The sequence below is a fragment of the Oncorhynchus nerka genome, linkage group LG14, assembly GCF_034236695.1.
Source record: "Oncorhynchus nerka isolate Pitt River linkage group LG14, Oner_Uvic_2.0, whole genome shotgun sequence".
Lineage (NCBI taxonomy): Eukaryota > Metazoa > Chordata > Actinopteri > Salmoniformes > Salmonidae > Oncorhynchus > Oncorhynchus nerka.
The window spans coordinates 23742034-23763593 of record NC_088409.1 but is presented as its reverse complement, the minus strand read 5'-3'; the positions used below and the strand labels follow the sequence as shown (position 1 = coordinate 23763593).

The following is a 21560-nucleotide window of genomic DNA, read 5'->3' as shown; positions in this document are numbered from 1 at the left end:
TCTATATGGAATGAATGAATAGAGATTCTATATGTAATGAATGAATAGAGATTCTATATGTAATGAATGAATAGATTCTATATGTAATGAATGAATAGAGATTCTATTTGTAATGAATGAATAGAGATTCTATATGTAATGAATGAATAGAGATTCTATATTTAATGAATGAATAGAGATTCTATATGTAATGAATGAATAGAGATTATATATGTAATGAATGAATAGATTCTATATGGAATGAATGAATAGAGATTCTATATGTAATGAATGGAAAGAGATTCTATATGAAATGAATGAATATAGATTCTACATGGAATGAATGAATAGAGATTCTATATGTAATGAATGAATAGGGATTCTATATGTAATGAATGAATAGGGATTCTATATGGAATGAATGAATAGAGATTCTATATGTAATGAATGAATACAGATTCTATATGTAATGAATGAATAGATTCTATGTGTAATGAATGAATAGGGATTCTATATGTAATGAATGAATAGAGATTCTATATGTAATGAATGACTAGAGATTATATATGGAATGAATGAATATAGATTCTATATGGAATGAATGAATAGAGATTCTATATGGAATGAATGAATAGAGATTCTATATGTAATGAATGAATAGATTCTATATGTAATGAATGAATAGAGATTCTATATGTAATGAATGAATAGAGATTCTATATGGAATTGTGTGATCATGTGAACATAGGAGGTCCCATACTGGGAAGAAATGACATCTACTTTCACCCGTGTGTGTGACTGTGAGAGTGAAGTCCTGTATCTCACTCATCTCAATAACTGCAGTGCTGCTTGTGGCAACGTCATTTAGCTGAGTTTACCTTTAAGGTGACATTGTTGGAAGTGTCCAGGCCTTGGCAGAGCACCCTAAGCTGGGACTGGAAATGGACCGTAAACCTGTTGGAAGTGTCCAGGCCTTGGCAGAGCACCCTAAACTGGGACTGGAAATGGACCGTAAACCTGTTGGAAGTGTCCAGGCCTTGGCAGAGCACCCTAAGCTGGGACTGGAAATGGACAGTAAACCTGTTGGAAGTGTCCAGGCCTTGGCAGAGCACCCTAAGCTGGGACTGGAAATGGACCGTAAACCTGTTGGAAGTGTCCAGGCCTTGGCAGAGCACCCTAAGCTGGGACTGGAAATGGACCGTAAACCTGTTGGAAGTGTCCAGGCCTTGGCAGAGCACCCTAAGCTGGGACTGGAAATGGACCGTAAACCTGTTGGAAGTGTCCAGGCCTTGGCAGAGCACCCTAAGCTGGGACTGGAAATGGACCGTAAACCTGTTGGACTGCCATGACCACTGGAAGCATGTACTGAGGACCTGAAACGTACAACTGTCACTTCACTGCAGTACATTTATGTAAGGAAAACCTCCCTGACAACTCCCTACATCTTCCTGTTCTTACTGTAAACTGTGAGGGCTCACAACTGCACTGGCAAACCACCTGAGGAGGAATTGAATTTCTGTGACATTCTGTTCTCTGAGAGAGGTTCTGTTCAAAGAATTAGAATGGATGACTAATCCTGAATTCTATGATTCTGCTTTGGTTGGTGTCTGTCTCACACTATGTGGGAGACTAATGCATTGGGTGATGCCTTCAAAAAGAAGTCTATGATTCTGCTTTGGTTGGTGTCTGTCTCACACTATGTGGGAGACTAATGCATTGGGTGATGCCTTCAAAAAGAAGTCTATGGTTCTGCTTTGGTTGGTGTCTGTCTCACACTATGTGGGAGACTAATGCATTGGGTGATGCCTTCAAAAAGAAGTCTATGGTTCTGCTTTGGTTGGTGTCTGTCTCACACTATGTGGGGGACTAATGCATTGGGTGGTGCCTTCAAAAAGAAGTCTATGATTCTGCTTTGGTTGGTGTCTATCTCACACTATGTGGGAGACTAATGCATTGGGTGATGCCTTCAAAAAGAAGTCTATGGTGTTATTCTATAACTAGCACATGATTTGCAATGTTCAAATTAGATGTTTTTACTGCCTGTCTATTTTGTTGAATCGTGTAACTCTTCTGAAAGTGATGGTTTCTGAAATATGGATACTGATGTTATTGAGAGATGAAGAGTTCTAACTTCTATGCCGTTACAACCACAATATTTAGTCACACTTTACATTAAGTTAAACTGCCATGTGTGGTATTACATAATAACTAAGTCATTATTTCAAATAGAATCTATTCACTTTCCTTTTGCAGTATTACAATTCAAAATCATTGGGTTATGCACCTTACCAGCAGATACCATGCACAATATATCATGAATCTACATGATACGTAAAGGGTAAAGTGTTGACCAATTGTCTTGACCACTAGATGATACACCAGGGCTGTAATGTTCATCTTTGCTCAGAAGTAAGTTGACACTATGGACACTACGTACATACAAAGCACAGTAAAAGCACACAAACGGCTATTGAAATGGCATTTTAAGACGTCACATACTGTATACTGCATACTGTATATAGAAAGCAGAACTTCACACACACTGACCTTTTGAACAGGAAACATGGATATTTCACATTTTAAAGCAGATTCCATTATATAATTTACAACCATATTGATTGGTTATAGTTGGTGTTCTTGACATTTATTCAACTTCCGTGTCCTTCCTTATTTTCCTATGTCTCCATGGCTACCAAGTTCTATTTATAGGTGAATGGCCAGTCCCGTCTGCTCCACTTCCTGTGGGGGGGCAACTTGAACCCTGACCACCAGGACTCTGACCTCTTGACCTCTGCATTAGTCTTTTTGGATTACTTGATGACTTCCTGGTTGGTTGCTTTATTAGATTCCAGAATAGAACTCTGATATTGCAGGTCAAGGTATGTTGGGATGTACGTTAGTGGAATCAGGTTGTTACTAGCTGTGCTCTATTATTCTTTTCTACAGATACCACTGTATACGTTTCCCATCCTTCTCTGTTGTATCACAAAAAATAATCATTTCACTACTGTTTGTGGCAGAAAGCACTTCCATGTGAAAAAGAATGGCACTATAGAGCAAATAAAACACATTGATTGATATGAGTCAATTCTGGTTTATTTTGTACTTGAGTCTCAGATTCTCTCATTGTCAAATAAAAGTCTCATTTATTTTTTGCTGAATGGAAAGGTGTAGTTGGTCATAACGTAGGCCTGAATATCTGTAAAAGACTGCCTCCATTACAATACAGTTAATTACTGTGTCTTTACTGTGCACGGTGTGCAGGCTTGTAAACGACATAGAATATGTTATCACATGTTTATTACCTAAAAACACATTTTTTTTAAATAATAATGCAACAGAAATGATCTATTTTTAGAAGAATACCTAGTCCTATATAATCAGAATAGTTGATGAGCAATGACTGGTGCCCCGGTTTTGTCTTTAAATGGCAAAACACTGACAGATTCTTAAGACTCGGAGACGGTAACTGTTCGTAGGAATCTGGGACGGTCGCCTCTTTTAGTAGCCCGGCTTTTCCAATAGACAGTCCTTATGCACAGGTCTAAGATCAGCTTAGTACTGTCTCCAAACCTAGCATTAACAATGAAATTAAACCCAAAACCGACCTTAGATCAATGTCTAGGGACTATTCCGTCCCACTCCGAGTGACAGACAAGGGATGCTGTCATCAACAAAGAGCGTGCAAATCTCCCTACTCCACCGCGAGAAGACTGTATGGGCACCTGCTACTTTACTCCAATTGGGCATTCCACACGTCCGTCAGACTGATGGGACTGCCCAATATTTTGTTTGATTGGTTAGGATTTGTGGCAATTGGGATCTCTCAAGATCCCATTTGTTGTCGCTTGTATCTGTGCCAGTGAAGGGGCTGGACGGGATCGTCTCATTCAGTGGGCGGGGATTCACAGCAGTTGTATATTTTCATTCGAAGACTCTATTTATAAAGCGGGACTTAAATTTTTTTATTTTTTATTTATTGGTGTATAGACAGGAAGTTATTGTGCTGCCCTGAAGCCGGCGCTTCGCCCTCACCCTTCTGTCTGTCTGTTTTATGATCAGTAGAATGTGTGTGTGCGGCTTCGACTGAGAGAGCGGTGTAATGATAAAAGCCGCATTTGCGGTACCCTCCTCTCACCTCATATAAGTCAGGAAAAAACGGAGAACCCGTCTTATTTCGTTCCTCCTCGAGCCCTAGACTTATCCACGTCTCGGAGAACATTGTGAAGGTGAGATATTTAGTTACCAATAGCCAACTCTAATTCAGTCGTAGTTAGTCTAATATCCTGCACGGCGACGCATCATATTTCATTGGTGTTGGCTACTTGCTAACCTAGCTAGGTTAGTCTAAATGCGGGTGGAATAACGCCGAAAATTACACCCAATAGGGGACATTCCAGCGGCGTGCTGCCTGGCCCTCCGGTTAGCATGCAGGCCCACGAATGGTACAAAACGATCACATAGCAAACCGAAAATATTGTTAAGCTGTTAGACAAGAGAATGCAAGCAGTTGTAAATATGTAGCTTTATTAATGAAGGGTTTATTATAAGTATATTATTATAACGATATTATGTCTTCTTATCCGTAAGATATTCGTATTATTAACCTATTATTATTAGGTTATTATTTAACCCACATTAGTGACTGACCACCCCAAAGCTAACTGTAAGGCTAAATTCCATGCGCTCTCTTTAATGTGGTCCATTGAGTCTATCATTAGGCTATATGCTATAACGAATCCTCTAATCATTATTCATACCTCATGCTCGAGGTGTGGTTGGCTTGGCTTCATGGCTTTTGTCGGGTGGTATGGTGTTGCAGGTAGTAGAATGGGAATCTTTCGTATGGCTCCCGTTAGCGGACGCACTAATATTTTGGACGGGGGAGCTTGCTAGTGTGTCTGTCTGCCAGCGACAGTTTCAGGCGGTGGTTGAGTCACAATGTCACCTCTGCCTCAACACTCGGCTTTTCCCCTCAAATTTAAGCGTAGAGAAAATGCGTTACCATACCCCCCCACCACCACCACCACTCACACACACAACCACACACACATTCCTCCCGCACCCCCGCATTGACCTCCACACAAACCCCCCAAGTATTGTCTTTAATACTGCACTGTGGTGGTGTATTGGGGAGTGTGCTTGGTCAGTCAGTGATGGACGCCCAAAGACAGCCTTGTTCAGATGTGCTATAAGCTTTTGTTATAAGATAAATCCAGACAGACGTGTATAAACAGATGATAAGGAATGCCTCAGGATATCTGATGACTATTTCTGGCCATCCTTCATCTTCCCTCTCTCATCAGTAATGAAGCTGCACTCTGTCTCTCTGTTTGGAGTGACTCATCAACACTAATCTGCTGTGTGTACACAGTATGACAGACAGACAGGAGTAGGTGTCAGTGCAGGTGTAGACCTACTCAGGCCAGAGACAGTATGACAGACAGACAGGAGTAGGTGTCAGTGCAGGTGTAGACCTACTCAGGCCAGAGACAGTATGACAGACAGACAGGAGTAGGTGTCACTGCAGGTGTAGACCTACTCAGGCCAGAGACAGTATGACAGACAGACAGGAGTAGGTGTCAGTGCAGGTGTAGACCTACTCAGGCCAGAGACAGTATGACAGACAGACAGGAGTAGGTGTCAGTGCAGGTGTAGACCTACTCAGGCCAGAGACAGTATGACAGACAGACAGGAGTAGGTGTCAGTGCAGGTGTAGACCTACTCAGGCCAGAGACAGTATGACAGACAGACAGGAGTAGGTGTCAGTGCAGGTGTAGACCTACTCAGGCCAGAGACAGTATGACAGACAGACAGGAGTAGGTGTCAGTGCAGGTGTAGACCTACTCAGGCCAGAGACAGTATGACAGACAGACAGGAGTAGGTGTCAGTGCAGGTGTAGACCTACTCAGGCCAGAGACAGTATGACAGACAGACAGGAGTAGGTGTCAGTGCAGGTGTAGACCTACTCAGGCCAGAGACAGTATGACAGACAGACAGGAGTAGGTGTCAGTGCAGGTGTAGACCTACTCAGGCCGGAGACAGAGGGACAGACAGACAGACAGGAGTAGGTGTCAGTGCAGGTGTAGACCTACTCAGGCCAGAGACATTATGACAGACAGACAGGAGTAGGTGTCAGTGCAGGTGTAGACCTACTCAGGCCGGAGACAGAGGGACAGACAGACAGACAGGAGTAGGTGTCAGTGCAGGTGTAGACCTACTCAGGCCGGAGACAGAGGGACAGACAGACAGACAGGAGTAGGTGTCAGTGCAGGTGTAGACCTACTCAGGCCGGAGACAGAGGGACAGACAGAATGACACGGGAGGAATCAAGGCGGTCTGGGTGGAGAGAGTAGACACCTTATCTGTGATGACAGACAGCAACAGACCTTGTGTTTTGGGTCGGGTTGACACTCAGACTCACTTTATGTAATGTATGCAGAGGGGTTCTGCTTCAATCCAAATGATGAGTAGTCATTTATTGGGGTAGACAATATCAGTGTCCTTTAGGAGCCAATAAAGACATAAACAAGCAGTCTATAGATGATTGACACCCTCAGACCAATCACTAAATCAATCCATACTAGTTTTCAGAGACTTCTGAGAAATGGCCTATATGGCAGACTCAGCTGTAGTTCAGACGTGTTTTAACACTACCTATGAGGTATACTCTCTTTCCTTCAGTCTGTCAGACTAGCAGTTACTTTGTAATAGATGTGTAATAGCAGTAGTAATTCAACTATAGTAAAAAATAAATACTTGAATTCAGCAGTGAATCTAGATTGAAGGTAAGCAGATCGACCCATTATTCATCTTGTGTTTTGTGTCGGTGCAGATTGAGCTTTCTGCAGTAGTTACCATTTGATTGAAGGGAGATAGAGAGTGACTTCACTACTCAATGGCTACTAATACACACAGTACCTCCCTTACAATCACACCCATCGTGGAGGATTTGATTGTTAAAGCCAGGGATTGGAGGTACATGTTGATATAGAGCTGTCTTTGTCCCACAGTGGTTGACTACTAGAAGTGGGTGACTCGTGACTCCAGCAGAGTGGACTGGACTGTAAAAGGTCCTCTGTGTCTCTGTGTGACCTAATCTTAGTACTGTTGCTATGATAATACAGTAATATCAGCCAACTGTGGAGTAGACCTCCCCTCCTCTCTCTCACTCTCCTTCTCTCTGCCACTCTCTCTCCCCCTCTCACTTTCTCTCTCTCTCTCTCCCCCTCTCACTTTCTCTCTCTCTCTCTCTCTCTCTCTCTCTCTCTCTCTCTCTCTCTCTCTCTCTCTGCCACTCTCTCTCCCCTCTCACTTTCTCTCTCTCTCTCTCTCTCTCTCTCTCTCTCTCTCTCTCTCTCTCTCTCTCTCCCCCCCTCTCACTTTCTCTCTCTCTCTCTCTCTCTCTCTCTCTCTCTCTAAGCTCTGACTGTCATGTCACTTTACTGAGTCAGTTGATGTATCCCTCTGCTCCCTTCCCCCTGCATCCCTCCATCCATCTCTCTCTCTTCCACCCTGACTGTCTCCTTGATTTGCTCTGTCTTTCAATTATGCCATCTCTGACTATCGGGACTGTATCTGGGCTGTGTGGTCCTACTGCTCTCATTTTCTGTGTGTGTGTGCATTATGTGTGTGTGTGTTTGGTGTGTGTACTTACTAGTCTACTACTGCTCGCTTGAGAGGGATCACATCACTATCACTGTCTGATAGTTAGGCAGTCCTCCTCCACTCACTCACACTCACATGCCATGATCAGTGAAATACACTTCTCTGATTTTCATCTACTATGCAGTCCACTCACTCACTCACTCACTCACTCACTCACTCACTCACTCACTCACTCACTCACTCACTCACTCACTCACTCACTCACTCACACTCACGTGACAATATGACTGAGTGAGGAAATGTCTAACACTGTCTTTCTTGTCTCTCTCCTTCCCATTCCCCATCTCTCTCTCTCTCTCTCTCTCTCTCGGTCTCTCTCTCGCTCTCTCTCTTTCTCTCGGTCTCTCTCTCTCTCACTCTCTCTCTCTCTCTCTCTCTCGCTCTCTCTCTCTCGGTCTCTCTCTCACTCGCTCTCTCTCTCTCTCTCTCTCTCTCTCTCTCTCTCTCTCTCTCTCTCTCTCTCTCTCTCTCTCACTCTCTCTCTCTCTCTCTCTCTCTCTCTCTCTCTATCTCTCTCTCATTGCCAGCAGCACCATGTCCAGGCCGTCAGGGGGCGGTGTTGCCAATGATGTCACCCGTTTCCTGTCCACGGGGGCGGTGCCAGGCTCGCCCACTTCCTCTACCCCCACTGGCCACGTATTCTCCGCCTCCAGCCAGGCTGATTGGGCGGCAAAGAGGCTCGTCTGGGTTCCGTCCGAGAAGCACGGCTTTGAGGTGAGTGGGCTGGGTGGGGCCAATGGGCGTGGTCAGGGTGGAGGGCAGCCGGTGGTGAGGTTAGGGGGAGGGGCGAGTTTCTCAACTAATCAACAAATCATGGTCGTCAATATAGGGCATTGTTAGTTGAAGCAGGTGTTTTAGAGTTGGGCTGGAACAAAAACCTGTGTGCACTGCTGTGCTCCAAGGAGTTGCCCAACTCTTGCCCTACCATGGGGCACAGCACAGGCCTCCCTGGGTCCATCAGTCCTGTGCAGTTGAGCACAACATTGACAACTACATAGCAGATAAGCACACCATGCATTCAATTGAGATGATTCCATATCATGTCATAATCATTTTCATGATCTATTTGTTGCATTTCTATCTGCAGCACTCTGAATAGTCCTCATACAGGTGAATAATTAGCTCCAGGCATGTGTCTGTTTGACAGGTGTGGAAAAGAGAACAGTGTGTTTCTCAAGACAATGGAATGGTAACGCATTGATCTAGCATTCTCTAAGATGCTATTTCACAGTGTTGGTATAACTTCCTTGTCTTTCGATGCTTCTCTGTACCCCTTCCAACTCTATTCTAGTCTCCTTCTATTGTCAGTGCTGCAGTGAACTAGGGCTTCTAGTTCTCCTCTCTCACATTGCTTTAGTCACAGGGCTCTATCTCTCTGTTGGAGCTACACTGCCCTCTGATCTACGTCACTCAGCTCTACATGTTGCATTCTAAACCTCGTCTTTCTATGAGAAGTGGCATCACTTGTAGAACACTTCCACCTCTATCCTTTACCTTGATCACTCTCTTCTTCTCTGTTCTGCTGTGTCCCAGTTTCCACTGTGTTCCAAGGCTCTTTGTGTTCGACAATGTGACAGGGTTCCAATGGGCGCTCTACTCTATAGTATGTCTATACAGGGTATCTCTCTCTGTTTCTCTGCTGTTCTGATATGGAGCTCTAGGAATAGAACAATACACTCCTTCAGCCTCCTAATGTTAAAGAGGCCGCAGTAACACACACACACATAGTCACACACACAGTCGTCATTCTACATTCATATTTTAAGTGTGTGGTTAGTCGTGTTCTGAGAATGCGGGTGTGTGTGCCAGGCAGAAGTAAATGGTGAACCGAACAGAACAGAGCAGAACAGAGCAGAACAGAACAGAGGAGAACAGAGCAGAACAGAACAGAGCAGAACAGAACAGAGCAGAACAGAGCAGAACAGAGAAGAACAGAACAGAGCAGAACAGAATAGAGGAGAACAGAGAAGAACAGAACAGAACAGAACAGAGCAGAACAGAGCATAGCAGAACAGAGCAGAACAGAGAAGAACAGAGCAGAACAGAACAGAGCAGAACAGAGCACAACAGAACAGAACAGAACAGAGCACAACAGAACAGAGCAGAGCAGAACAGAGCAGAACAGAGCATAGCAGAACAGAGCAGAACAGAGAAGAACAGAGCAGAACAGAACAGAGCAGAACAGAGCACAACAGAACAGAACAGAACAGAGCAGAACAGAGCACAACAGAACAGAGCAGAGCAGAACAGAGCAGAACAGAGCAGAACAGAGCAGAGCAGAACAGAGCAGAGCAGAACAGAGCAGAACAGAACAGAGCAGAGCAGGGTAGAATCTTGTGACCTGACCAGCTCAGAGTTCACCACTTCCTGTCGTCGTCGTCCCCCCCCGTCATAAGAGCTGTACTATGACAAGGGTTATTAACTCCTCCCTCTCTCTGTGTGTCTATTTCTGTTCGCCCTCCTCAGTCCAGCCATCTCAACCACTATCACTGTTTTATGTCATGTGTGTGTATGTGTTATTACCATGTGTTATTACCATGTGTTATTATCATGCGTTATTACCATGTGTTATTATCATGCATTATTACCATGTGTTATTATCATGTGTTATTATCATGCGTTATTATCATGCATTTGTACCATGTGTTAGTATCATGTGTTATTATCATGTGTTATTATTATGCGTTTGTACCATGTGTTAGTATCATGTGTATTATCATGTGTTATTATCATGTGTTTGTACCATGTGTTTGTACCATGTGTTATTATCATGTGTTATTATCATGTGTTTGTACCATGTTAGTATCATGTGTATTATCATGTGTTATTATCATGTGTTATTATTATGCGTTTGTACCATGTGTTAGTATCATGTGTATTATCATGTGTTATTATCATGTGTTATTATTATGCGTTTGTACCATGTGTTAGTATCATGTGTTATTATTATGTGTTATTATTATGCGTTTGTACCAAGTGTTATTATCATGTGTTATTATTATGTGTTATTATCATGTGTTATTATCATGTGTTATTATCATGTGTTATTATTATGCGTTTATACCATGTGTTATTATTATGCGTTTGTACCAAGTGTTATTATCATGTGTTATTATTATGTGTTATTATCATGTGTTATTATCATGTGTTATTATCATGTGTTAGTATCATGTGTTATTATTATGTGTTATTATTATGCGTTTGTACCATGTGTTTTTATCATGTGTTATTATTATGCATTTGTACCATGTGTTTGTACCATGTGTTATTATTATGTATTATTATTCTGCATTTGTACCATGTGTTTGTACCATGTGTTATTATCATGTATTATTATTCTGCATTTGTACCATGTGTTTGTACCATGTGTTATTATCATGTGTTATTATCATGTATTATTATTCTGCATTTGTACCATGTGTTATTATCATGTGTTATTATCATGTATTATTATTCTGCATTTGTACCATGTGTTATTATCATGTGTTATTATCATGTGTTATTATTATGCATTTGTACCGTGTGTTATTATCATGTGTTATTATTATGCGTTATTATTATGCATTTGTACCATGTGTTATTATCATGTGTTATTATTATGCATTTGTACCATGTGTTTGTACCATGTGTTATTATTATGCATTTGTACCATGTGTTATTATCATCTATTATTATTCTGCATTTGTACCATGTGTTTGTACCATGTGTTATTATTATGCATTTGTACCATGTGTTATTATCATCTATTATTATTCTGCATTTGTACCATGTGTTATTATTATGTGTTATTATTATGCATTTGTACCATGTGTTATTATCATGTGTTATTATTATGCGTTTGTACCATGTGTTAGTATCATGTGTTATTATTATGTGTTATTATTATGCATTTGTACCATGTGTTATTATCATGTGTTATTATTATGCATTTGTACCATGTGTTTGTACCATGTGTTATTATTATGCATTTGTACCATGTGTTATTATCATCTATTATTATTCTGCATTTGTACCATGTGTTATTATCATGTGTTATTATTATGCATTTGTACCATGTGTTATTATTATGTGTTATTATTATGCATTTGTACCATGTGTTATTATCATGTGTTATTATTATGCATTTGTACCATGTGTTTGTACCATGTGTTATTATTATGCATTTGTACCATGTGTTATTATCATCTATTATTATTCTGCATTTGTACCATGTGTTATTATTATGTGTTATTATTATGCATTTGTACCATGTGTTATTATCATGTGTTATTATTATGCATTTGTACCATGTGTTTGTACCATGTGTTATTATTATGCATTTGTACCATGTGTTATTATCATCTATTATTATTATGCATTTGTACCATGTGTTATTATCATCTATTATTATTATGCATTTGTACCGTGTGTTATTATCATGTGTTATTATTATGCATTTGTACCATGTGTTATTATCATGTGTTATTATTATGCATTTGTACCATGTGTTATGGCTTGTCATGTCTTGTGCTGTTAGTTGATATTTCAGTATCTAACTAACCTCTCTGTCCCTTCCCAACCCCTCTCTCTCTCTCTCTCTCTCTCTCTCTCTCTCTCTCTCTCTCTCTCTCTCTCTCTCTCTCTCTCTCTCTCTCTCTTCCCCTATCCTCTCTCTCTCTCTCTCTCTCTCTCTTCCCATATCCTTTCGCTCTCTCTCTCTCTTCCCTCTCCCCCTCTCTCTCTCTCTTCCCTCTCTCTCTCTCTCTCTCCTCCTCTCTCTCTCTTCCCACCCTCTCTTCTCTCTCTTCCCCACCCTCTCTCTCTCTCTCTCCCTGCTCTCTCTCTCTTCCCCTACCCTCTCTCTCTCCCCTACCCTCTCTCTCTCTCTCTTCCCCTACCCCTCTCTCTCTCTCTCTTCCCTGCCTCTCTCTCTCTTCCCCTACCCCTCTCTCTCTCTCTCTTCCCTGCCTCTCTCTCTCTCTTCCCCTACCCTCTCTCTCTCTCTCTTCCCTGCCTCTCTCTCTCCCGCCACCTCTATCTCTCCCCTACCCTCTATCTCTCTCTCTTCCCCTACCCTCTCTCTCTCTTCTTCCCTACCCTCTCTCTCTCCCGCCACCTCTATCTCTCCCCTACCCTCTCTCTCTCTTCCCTGCCTCTCTCTCTCTCTTCCCCTACCCTCTCTCTCTCTCTCTTCCCTGCCTCTCTCTCTCTTCCCCTACCCTCTCTCTCTCTTCCCCTACCCTCTCTCTCTCTCTCTTCCCTGCCTCTCTCTCTCTCTATCTTCCCCTGCCCTCTCTCTCTCTCTCTCTCTCTCTTCCCCCTACCTCTCTCTCTCTCTCTCTTCCCCTACCCTCTCTCTCTCTCTCTTCCCTGCCTCTCTCTCTCTTCCCCTACCCTCTCTCTCTCTCTCTTCCCTGCCTCTCTCTCTCTCTTCCCCTACCCTCTCTCTCTCTTCCCCTACCCTCTCTCTCTCTCTCTTCCCCTACCCTCTCTCTCTCTCTCTCTTCCCTGCCTCTCTCTCTCTCTTCCCTGCCTCTCTCTCTCTCTCTCTCCCTCTCTCTCTCTTCCCCACCCTCTCTCTCTCTCTCTTCTCTCTCTTCTCTCTCTTCCCTACCCTCTCTCTCTCTCTCTCTCTCCTCTCTCCCTCTCTCTCTCTCTCTCTCCTCCTGCCTCTCTTCCCACCTCTCTCTCTCTCCCTACCCTCTATCTCTCTCTCTCTATCTGTCTCTCTCTCTTCCCCTATCCTTTCTCTCTCTCTCTCTCTCTTCCCTGCCTCCCTCTCTCTCCCTACCTCTATCTCTCCCTCTACCCTCTCTCTCTCTCTATCTGTCTCTCTCTCTTCCCCTATCCTTTCTCTCTCTCTCTCTTCCCTGCCTCTCCCTACCCCTCTCTCTCTCTCTCTCTCTCTCTCTCTCTCCCCTATCCTTTCTCTCTCTCTCTCTCTCTCTCCTCTTCTCTCTCTCTCTCTCTCTCTCTCTCTCTCTCTCTCTTCCTCTCTTCCCCTATCCTCTCTCTCTCTCTCTCTCTCTCTCTCTTCTCTATCCCTCTATCCTCTCTCTCTCTCTCTCTCTCTTCCCATATCTCTCTCTCTCTCTCTCTCTCTCTCTTCCTCTATCTCTCTCTCTCTCTCTCTCTCTCTCTTCCCCTCTCTCTCTTTCTCTCTTCCCCTCTCTCTCTCTCTCTCTCCCTCTCTTCCTCTCTCTCTCCCGCCACCTCTATCTCTCCCCCTACCCTCTATCTCTCTCTCTCTATCTGTCTCTCTCTTCCCCACCTCTCTCTCTCTCTTCCCTGCCTCCCTCTCTCCCCCTGCCTCTATCTCTCCCCTACCCTCTCTCTCTCTCTCTCTCTCTCTCTCTCTTCCCCTATCCTTTCTCTCTCTCTCTCTCTCTCTCTCTCTCTCTCTCTCTCTCTCTCTCTCTCTCTCTCTCTCTCTCTCTCTCTCTCTCTCTCTCTCTCTCTCTCTCTTCCCTATCCTCTATCTCTCTCTCTCTCTCTCTCTCTCTCTCTCTCTCTTCCCCACCTCTCTCTTTCTCTCTTCCCCACGCTCTCTCTCTCTCTTCCCCTACCCCTCTCTCTCTTCCCCTACCCTCTCTCTCTCTCTCTTCCCCTACCCTCTCTCTCTCTCTCTTCCCTGCCTCTCTCTCTCTCTTCCCCTACCCTCTCTCTCTCTCTCTTCCCTGCCTCTCTCTCTCTCTTCCCCTACCCTCTCTCTCTCTCTCTTCCCTGCCTCTCTCTCTCCCGCCACCTCTATCTCTCCCCCTACCCTCTATCTCTCTCTCTTCCCCTACCCTCTCTCTCTCTCTCTTCCCTGCCTCTCTCTCTCCCGCCACCTCTATCTCTCCCCCTACCCTCTCTCTCTCTCTCTTCCCTGCCTCTCTCTCTCTCTTCCCCTACCCTCTCTCTCTCTCTCTCTCTTCCCTGCCTCTCTCTCTCTTCCCCTACCCTCTCTCTCTCTTCCCCTACCCTCTCTCTCTCTTCCCCTACCCTCTCTCTCTCTCTCTTCCCCTACCCTCTCTCTCTCTCTCTCTCTTCCCTGCCTCTCTCTCTCTCTTCCCCTACCCTCTCTCTCTCTTCCCCTACCCTCTCTCTCTCTCTCTCTCTTCCCTGCCTCTCTCTCTCTCTTCCCTGCCTCTCTCTCTCTCTCTCTCTCTCTCTCTCTCTCTCTCTCTCTCTCTCTCTCTCTCTCTCTCTCTCTCTCGCTCTCTCTCTCTCTCTCTCTCTTCCCCACTTCTCTCTTTCTCTCCCCCCGCTCTCTCTCTCTCTCTCTCTTCCTGCCTCTCTCTCTCCCGCCACCTCTATCTCTCCCCCTACCCTCTATCTCTCTCTCTCTATCTGTCTCTCTCTCTTCCCCACCTCTCTCTCTCTCTCTTCCCTGCCTCCCTCTCTCCCCCTGCCTCTATCTCTCCCCTACCCTCTCTCTCTCTCTCTCTCTCTCTCTCTCTCTCTCTCTTCCCTGCCTCTGTCTCTCCCACCGCCTCTATCGCTCCCCTATCCTCTCTCTCTCCCTCTCTCTCTCTCTTCCCCACCTCTCTCTCTCTCTCTTCTCCTACCCTCTCTCTCTCTCTCTCTCTTCCCTGCCTCTCTCTCTCCCTCTCTCTCTCTCTTCCCCTACCCTCTCTCTCTCTCTCTTCCCTGCAGTCTGCCAGTATCCGTGAGGAGCGAGGGGATGAGGTGGAGGTGGAGCTAACAGACAGCCAGAGGAAGCTGACCCTGTCCAGGGAGGAGGTCCAGAGGATGAATCCTCCCAGGTTCAGTAAGGTGGAGGACATGGCTGACCTCACCTGTCTCAACGAAGCCTCCGTCCTACACAACCTCAGAGAGAGATACTACTCTGGCTTGATATACGTCAGTGTACACACACACACACACACACACACACACACACACACACACACACACACACACACACACAGGACACAATAATACATAAACTCAAACTTGCACAGCATACAAGGGGGAAGTGAAAGTCAAAACAGATGTGTGTATGTACAGTATATACAGTTGAAGTCGGAAGTTTGCATCCACTTAGATTGGAGTCATTAAAACTTGTTTGTCAACCACTCCACACATTTCTTGTTAACAAACTATTGTTTTGTAGTCGGTTATAGTCGGTTAGGACTAGGATCTACTTCGTGCATGACACAAGTAATTTTTCCAACAATTGTAGCAATTGTAGGAGCTAGGGTTAGTTTATGGGTAAGTGTTAGGAGCTAGGGTTAGTTTATGGGTAAGGGTTAGTTTATGGGTAAGTGTTAGGAGCTAGGGTTAGTTTATGGGTAAGGGTTAGGAGTTAGGGTTTGTTTATGGGTAAGGGTTAGTTTATGGGTACGGGTTAGTAGTTAGGATTAGTTTATGAGTTAGGGTTAGTTTATGGGTAAGGTTTAGGTGTTAGGGTTAGTTTATGGGTAAGGGTTAGTTTATGGGTAAGGGTTAGGAGTTAGGGTTAGTTTACGGGTAAGGGTTAGTTTATGGGTAAGGGTTAGGAGCTAGGGTTAGTTTATGGGTAAGGGTTAGGAGTTAGGGTTAGTTTATGGGTAAGGGTTAGGAGCTAGGGTTAGTTTATGGGTAAGGGTTAGGAGTTAGGGGTGGTTTCTGGGCAGGGACTTTTTTAACAAATCAAAAACTAAAAAATTGGGCGTGCAAAATTATTCATCCCCCTTAAGTTAATACTTTGTAGCGCCACCTTTTGCTGCGATTACAGCTGTAAGTCGCTTGGGGTATGTCTCTATCAGTTTTGCACATCGAGAGACTGAAATTTTTTCCCATTCCTCCTTGCAAAAAACAGTTTTTGATTTGTTAAAAAAGTTTGAAATATCCAATAAATGTCGTTCCACTTCATGATTGTGTCCCACTTGTTGTTGATTCTTCACAAAAAAATACAGTTTTATATTTTTATGTTTGAAGCCTGAAATGTGGCAAAAGGTCGCAAAGTTCAAGGGGGCCGAATACTTTCGCAAGGCACTGTAGATGGTTAGGGGTGACCAGTCAGAATCCACAGTCATCTTGTTGTCAGTTGCCTGCATATATCATTCATTAACCTGTGTTGTAGCACGAGCTGGTTGATTGATTATCCTGACAGCTATCTTTCTTTTTCATTACAAATGCCTCCTTACACATTCCACCTGACCCTACTCATACTGTAGGTTAATGTGTCCTACTCATACTGTAGGTTAATGTGTCCTACTCATACTGTAGGTTAATGTGTCCTACTCATATTGTAGGTTAATGTGTCCTACTCATACTGTAGGTTAATGTGTCCTACTCATACTGTAGGTTAATGGGCCCTACTCATACTGTAGATTAATGTGTCCTCCTCATACTGTAGGTTAATGGGTCCTACTCATACTGTAGGTTAATGTGTCCTACTCATACTGTAGGTTAATGGGTCCTACTCATACTGTAGGTTAATGTGTCCTACTCATACTGTAGGTTAATGTGTCCTACTCATATTGTAGGTTAATGTGTCCTACTCATACTGTAGGTTAATGGGTCCTGCTCATACTGTAGGTTAATGTGTCCTACTCATACTGTAGGTTAATGTGTCCTACTCATATTGTAGGTTAATGTGTCCTACTCATATTGTAGGTTAATGTGTCCTACTCATACTGTAGGTTAATGTGTCCTACTCATACTGTAGGTTAATGTGTCCTACTCATATTGTAGGTTAATTTGTCCTACTCATATTGTAGGTTAATGTGTCCTACTCATACTGTAGGTTAATGTGTCCTACTCATACTGTAGATTAATGTGTCCTCCTCATACTGTAGGTTAATGTGTCCTACTCATACTGTAGGTTAATGGGTCCTACTCATATTGTAGGTTAATGGGTCCTACTCATATTGTAGGTTAATGGGCCCTACTCATACTGTAGGTTAATGGGTCCTACTCATATTGTAGGTTAATGGGCCCTACTCATACTGTAGGTTAATGAGGGGAGAATGTTGTCGGGATTGACCCTCCCTCTCCTAATGTAGCTGTTATATATAGGTGTGTGTGTGTGATATGACATTATCTGCCTTAATTGTTGGGTCTAGGCATTGGGAAGGCATGGGTCGTTGAGATTAAGCATGGTATTTTAGTTCATTGAACTTTTTGTATATGTGTGTGTGTGTTTGCAGACATACTCGGGCCTGTTCTGTGTGGTGATCAACCCCTATAAGAACCTGCCCATCTACACAGAGTCTATAGTGGAGATGTACCGAGGGAAGAAACGCCATGAGATGCCCCCTCACATCTACGCTATATCAGAGGCTGCCTACCGCAGCATGCTACAAGGTAACCCTAACCCCTGACCTCTAACCTCTGACCCCTTCACATCTACGCCATATCAAAGCAGTTTGTTATGATTTTCATATTTGCATTTTCATGGAACAGTTTAATTTCAATAATAATGTTTTCATTTCTCAAAATCATTGTCAGGTGGTTAATCATAAAAATATTAATTAAAATGATAAAACTCTAAAAGTAAAAATTCTACTAATGCTGGACACATTGTAAGGCTACACCATGATCATTGGCTGCTAAATAGCCTAAATGAGCACATGGAACTCAGAGATGGCCATGCAGCCCAAAAACTGTTGAAAATATAATTCTGGTTCTTTCAATCACATTCATCAACAGTTGCAAGTCAGAAGTTTACATACACTTAGGTTGGAGTCATTAAAACTTGTTTTTCATCCACTCCACAAATTTCTTGTTAACAAACTATAGTTTTGGCGAGTCGGTTAGGACATCTACTTTGTGCATGACACAAGTCATTTTTTTCCAACAATTGTTTTCAGACAGATTATTTCACTCATAATTCACTGTATCACAATTCCAGTGGGTCAGAAGTTTACATACACTAAGTTGACTGTGCCTTTAAAAAGCTTGGAAAATTCCAGAAAATGATGTCATGGCTTTAGAAGCTTCTGATAGGCTAATTGACATCATTTGAGTCAATTGGAGTTGTAACTGTGGATGTATTTCAAGGCCTACCTTCAAACTCAGTGCCTCTTTGCTTGACATCATGGGAAAATCAAAAGAAATCAGCCAAGACCTCAGAAAGAAATTGTAGACCTCCACAAGTCTGGTTCATCCTTGTGAGCAATTTCCAAACACCTGAAAGTACCACGCTCATCTGTACAAACAATAGTATGCAAGTATAAACACCATGGGACCGTGCAGCCGTCATACCGCTCAGGAAGGTGCAAGAAATACAAATCAATCCCAGAACAGCAGCAAAGGACCGTGTCAAGATGCTGGAGGAAACAGGGACAAAAGTATCTATATCCACAGTAAAACCAGTCCTATATCGACATAACCTGAAAGGCCGCTCAGCAAGGAAGAGGCCACTGCTCCAAAACCAACATAAAAAAGCCAGACTACGGTTTTCAACTGCACATGGGGACAAAGATCATACTTTTTGGAGAAATGTCCTCTGGTCTGATGAAACAAAAATAGAACTGTTTGGCCATAATGACTATTGTTATGCTTGGAGGAAAAAGGGTGAGGCTTGCAAGCCGAAGAACACCATCCCAACCGGGAAGCACGGGGGTGGCAGCATCATGTTGTGGTGGTGCTTTGTTGCAGGAGAGATTGGTGCACTTCACAAAATAGATGGCATCATGAGGAAGGGAAATTATGAGGATATATTGAAGCAACATCTCAAGACATCAGTCAGGAAGTTAAAGCTTGGTCGCAAATGAGTCTTCCAAATGGACAATGACCCCACGCATACTTCCAAAGTTGTGGCAAAATGGCCTAAGGACAACAAAGTCAAGGTATTGGAGTGGCCATCACAAATCCCTGACCTCAGTCCCATAGAAAATGTGTGGGCAGAACTGAAAACGTGTGGGTGAGCAAGGAGGCCTACTAACCTGACTCAGTTACACCAGCGCTGTCAGGAGGAATGGACAAAATTCACCCAACTTATTGTGGGAAGCTTGTGGAAGGCTACCCAAAACAAGTTTAACCATTTAAAAGCATTGCTACCAAATACTAATTGAGTGTATGTAAGCTTCTGACCCACTGGGAATGTGATGAAAGAAATAATTATTCTGACATTTCACATTCTTAAAATAAAGTGGTGATCCTAACTGACAGGGACTTTTTACTCGGATTAAATGTCAGGAATTGTGAAAACTGAGTTTAAATGTATTTGGCTAAGGTGTATTTAAACTTCCGACTTCAACTGTAGGCCTTTTCCCACGTACGCTGTCTGTGGAAGACTTCCTCATATGCCATTTCTCTCCTGTTCTATTGGTTTTCATATCAACTTTCCTTTGTTGTCCTGAAACCAAATTCATAATCCTAGTCATATTAGCAACCCATCCTAGTTGTTTCAACTTTTGATTCACCCTTTTTCTAAGTTTCTAACAGAGATTTGTATTAATTACCCTTTCTCTCGATATCCAATTGTCTCATCGCTCAACTCCCCAATGAAATCAGGAGAGGCTAATGTAGAGTCATGCGTCCTCTGAAACATGACCAGCCAAATCGTGCTTCTTAACAGCCTCCCGCTTAACCCGGCTGCACCAATGTGTCGGAGGAAACACCGTTCAACTGACGACTGAAGTCAGCCTGCAGGCGACCCGGCCCGCCACAAGGAGTCGCTAGAGCCAAGTAAAGCCCCCCGGCCAAAACCTCCCCTAACCCAGACGACACTGGGCCAATTGTGTGCCGCCCTATGGGACTCCCTGTCACGGCCGGTTGTGACACAGCCCGGGTTCGAACCCGGGTCTGTAGTGACACCTCAAGCACTGTGATGCAGTGCCTTACACCGCTGCACCACTCGGGAGGCCTGGAAATATATTTTTATTGGCTAATTCATTACAGGAGGTGCATGTTTTGTTCAGATGAATTACCATAATGTAAATGTGATTTCTGTCATTCTGAGCACCGTGAGTGGACGCCCTAAGGGGTTACACAACCAATGCAAATGTGTCTGATACATTTCTCAAATGTCTGGTAAATTAAAATCTTCCCGGCCACGTTGTTTGGTGCCACATTGTCCTAACGGACACCCTGCTGACAGTGTAAATACCATATACAGTGCATTCAGAATTCAGACCCCTTGACTTTTTCTACATTTTGTTACATTACAACCTTATTCTAAAATGTAGTAAATTGTTTTTTTCCCTCATCAATCTACACCCAATACCCCATAATGACAAAGCAAAAACAGGTTGTTAAAAATTGGTGGTTCCAAACTTCATCCATTTAAGAATGATGGAGGCCACTGTGTTCTTGGGGACCTTCGATGCTGCATCCATTTTTTGGTACCCTTACCCAGATCTGTGCCTCGACACAATCCTGTCTCGGAGCTCTACGGACAATTCCTTCAACAACGTGGCTTGAATTTTGCTCTGACATGCACTGTCAACTGTGGGACCTTTTATAGACAGGTGTGTGCCTTTCCAAATCATGTCCAATCAACTGAATTTACCACAGGTGGACTCCAATCAAGTTGTAGAAACATCTCAAGGATGATCAATGGAAACAGGATGCACCTGAGCTCAATTTCAAGTCTCATAGCACAAGGTCTGAATACTTATGTATTCGCATTGTCATTATGGGGTATAAATTGATTATGTTTTTTAAAATCCATTTTAGAATAAGGCTGTAACGTAACAAAATGTGGAAAAGGGGCAGGGGTCTGAATACTTTCTGAATGCACTGTAAATCCATGTTTTTTGTGGAAGCATATGGAAACATTGGCAATGAGAATATCTCTGCAAATGGCAGGAGTAATTACAGTTCATTCTGGGACTTTTCCCACACCACATGTATTATGATAGGAGCGTGACAAACAGACACGGATTGCTCCACTCCTCCATTAAAACCGGTTAGAGACAGATTGAGCAACGTTTCTGCCCCAAGGTCAATTCATTAGACGACAAGACTGTCTCTCTCTCTCTTATTCTTTCTTTCTTTCAATATGACAGGTGTGTGTC

At 43.4% G+C, this 21560-nt stretch overlaps 1 protein-coding gene across 1 annotated transcript in view; it reads left to right on the top strand.

The window, feature by feature from the left end:
- Positions 1-3919: 3919 nt before the first annotated feature.
- Positions 3920-21560, top strand: part of LOC115114978 (myosin-10-like) — a 105657-nt gene continuing 88016 nt past the window's right edge. The window contains exons 1-4 of the mRNA XM_065027792.1: positions 3920-4208; positions 8178-8361; positions 15265-15471; positions 17745-17901. Of these exons, the coding sequence (XP_064883864.1) occupies positions 8182-8361; positions 15265-15471; positions 17745-17901 (544 nt within the window). The 5' untranslated portion in view covers positions 3920-4208; positions 8178-8181. The remainder of the gene's footprint in view (positions 4209-8177; positions 8362-15264; positions 15472-17744; positions 17902-21560) is intronic.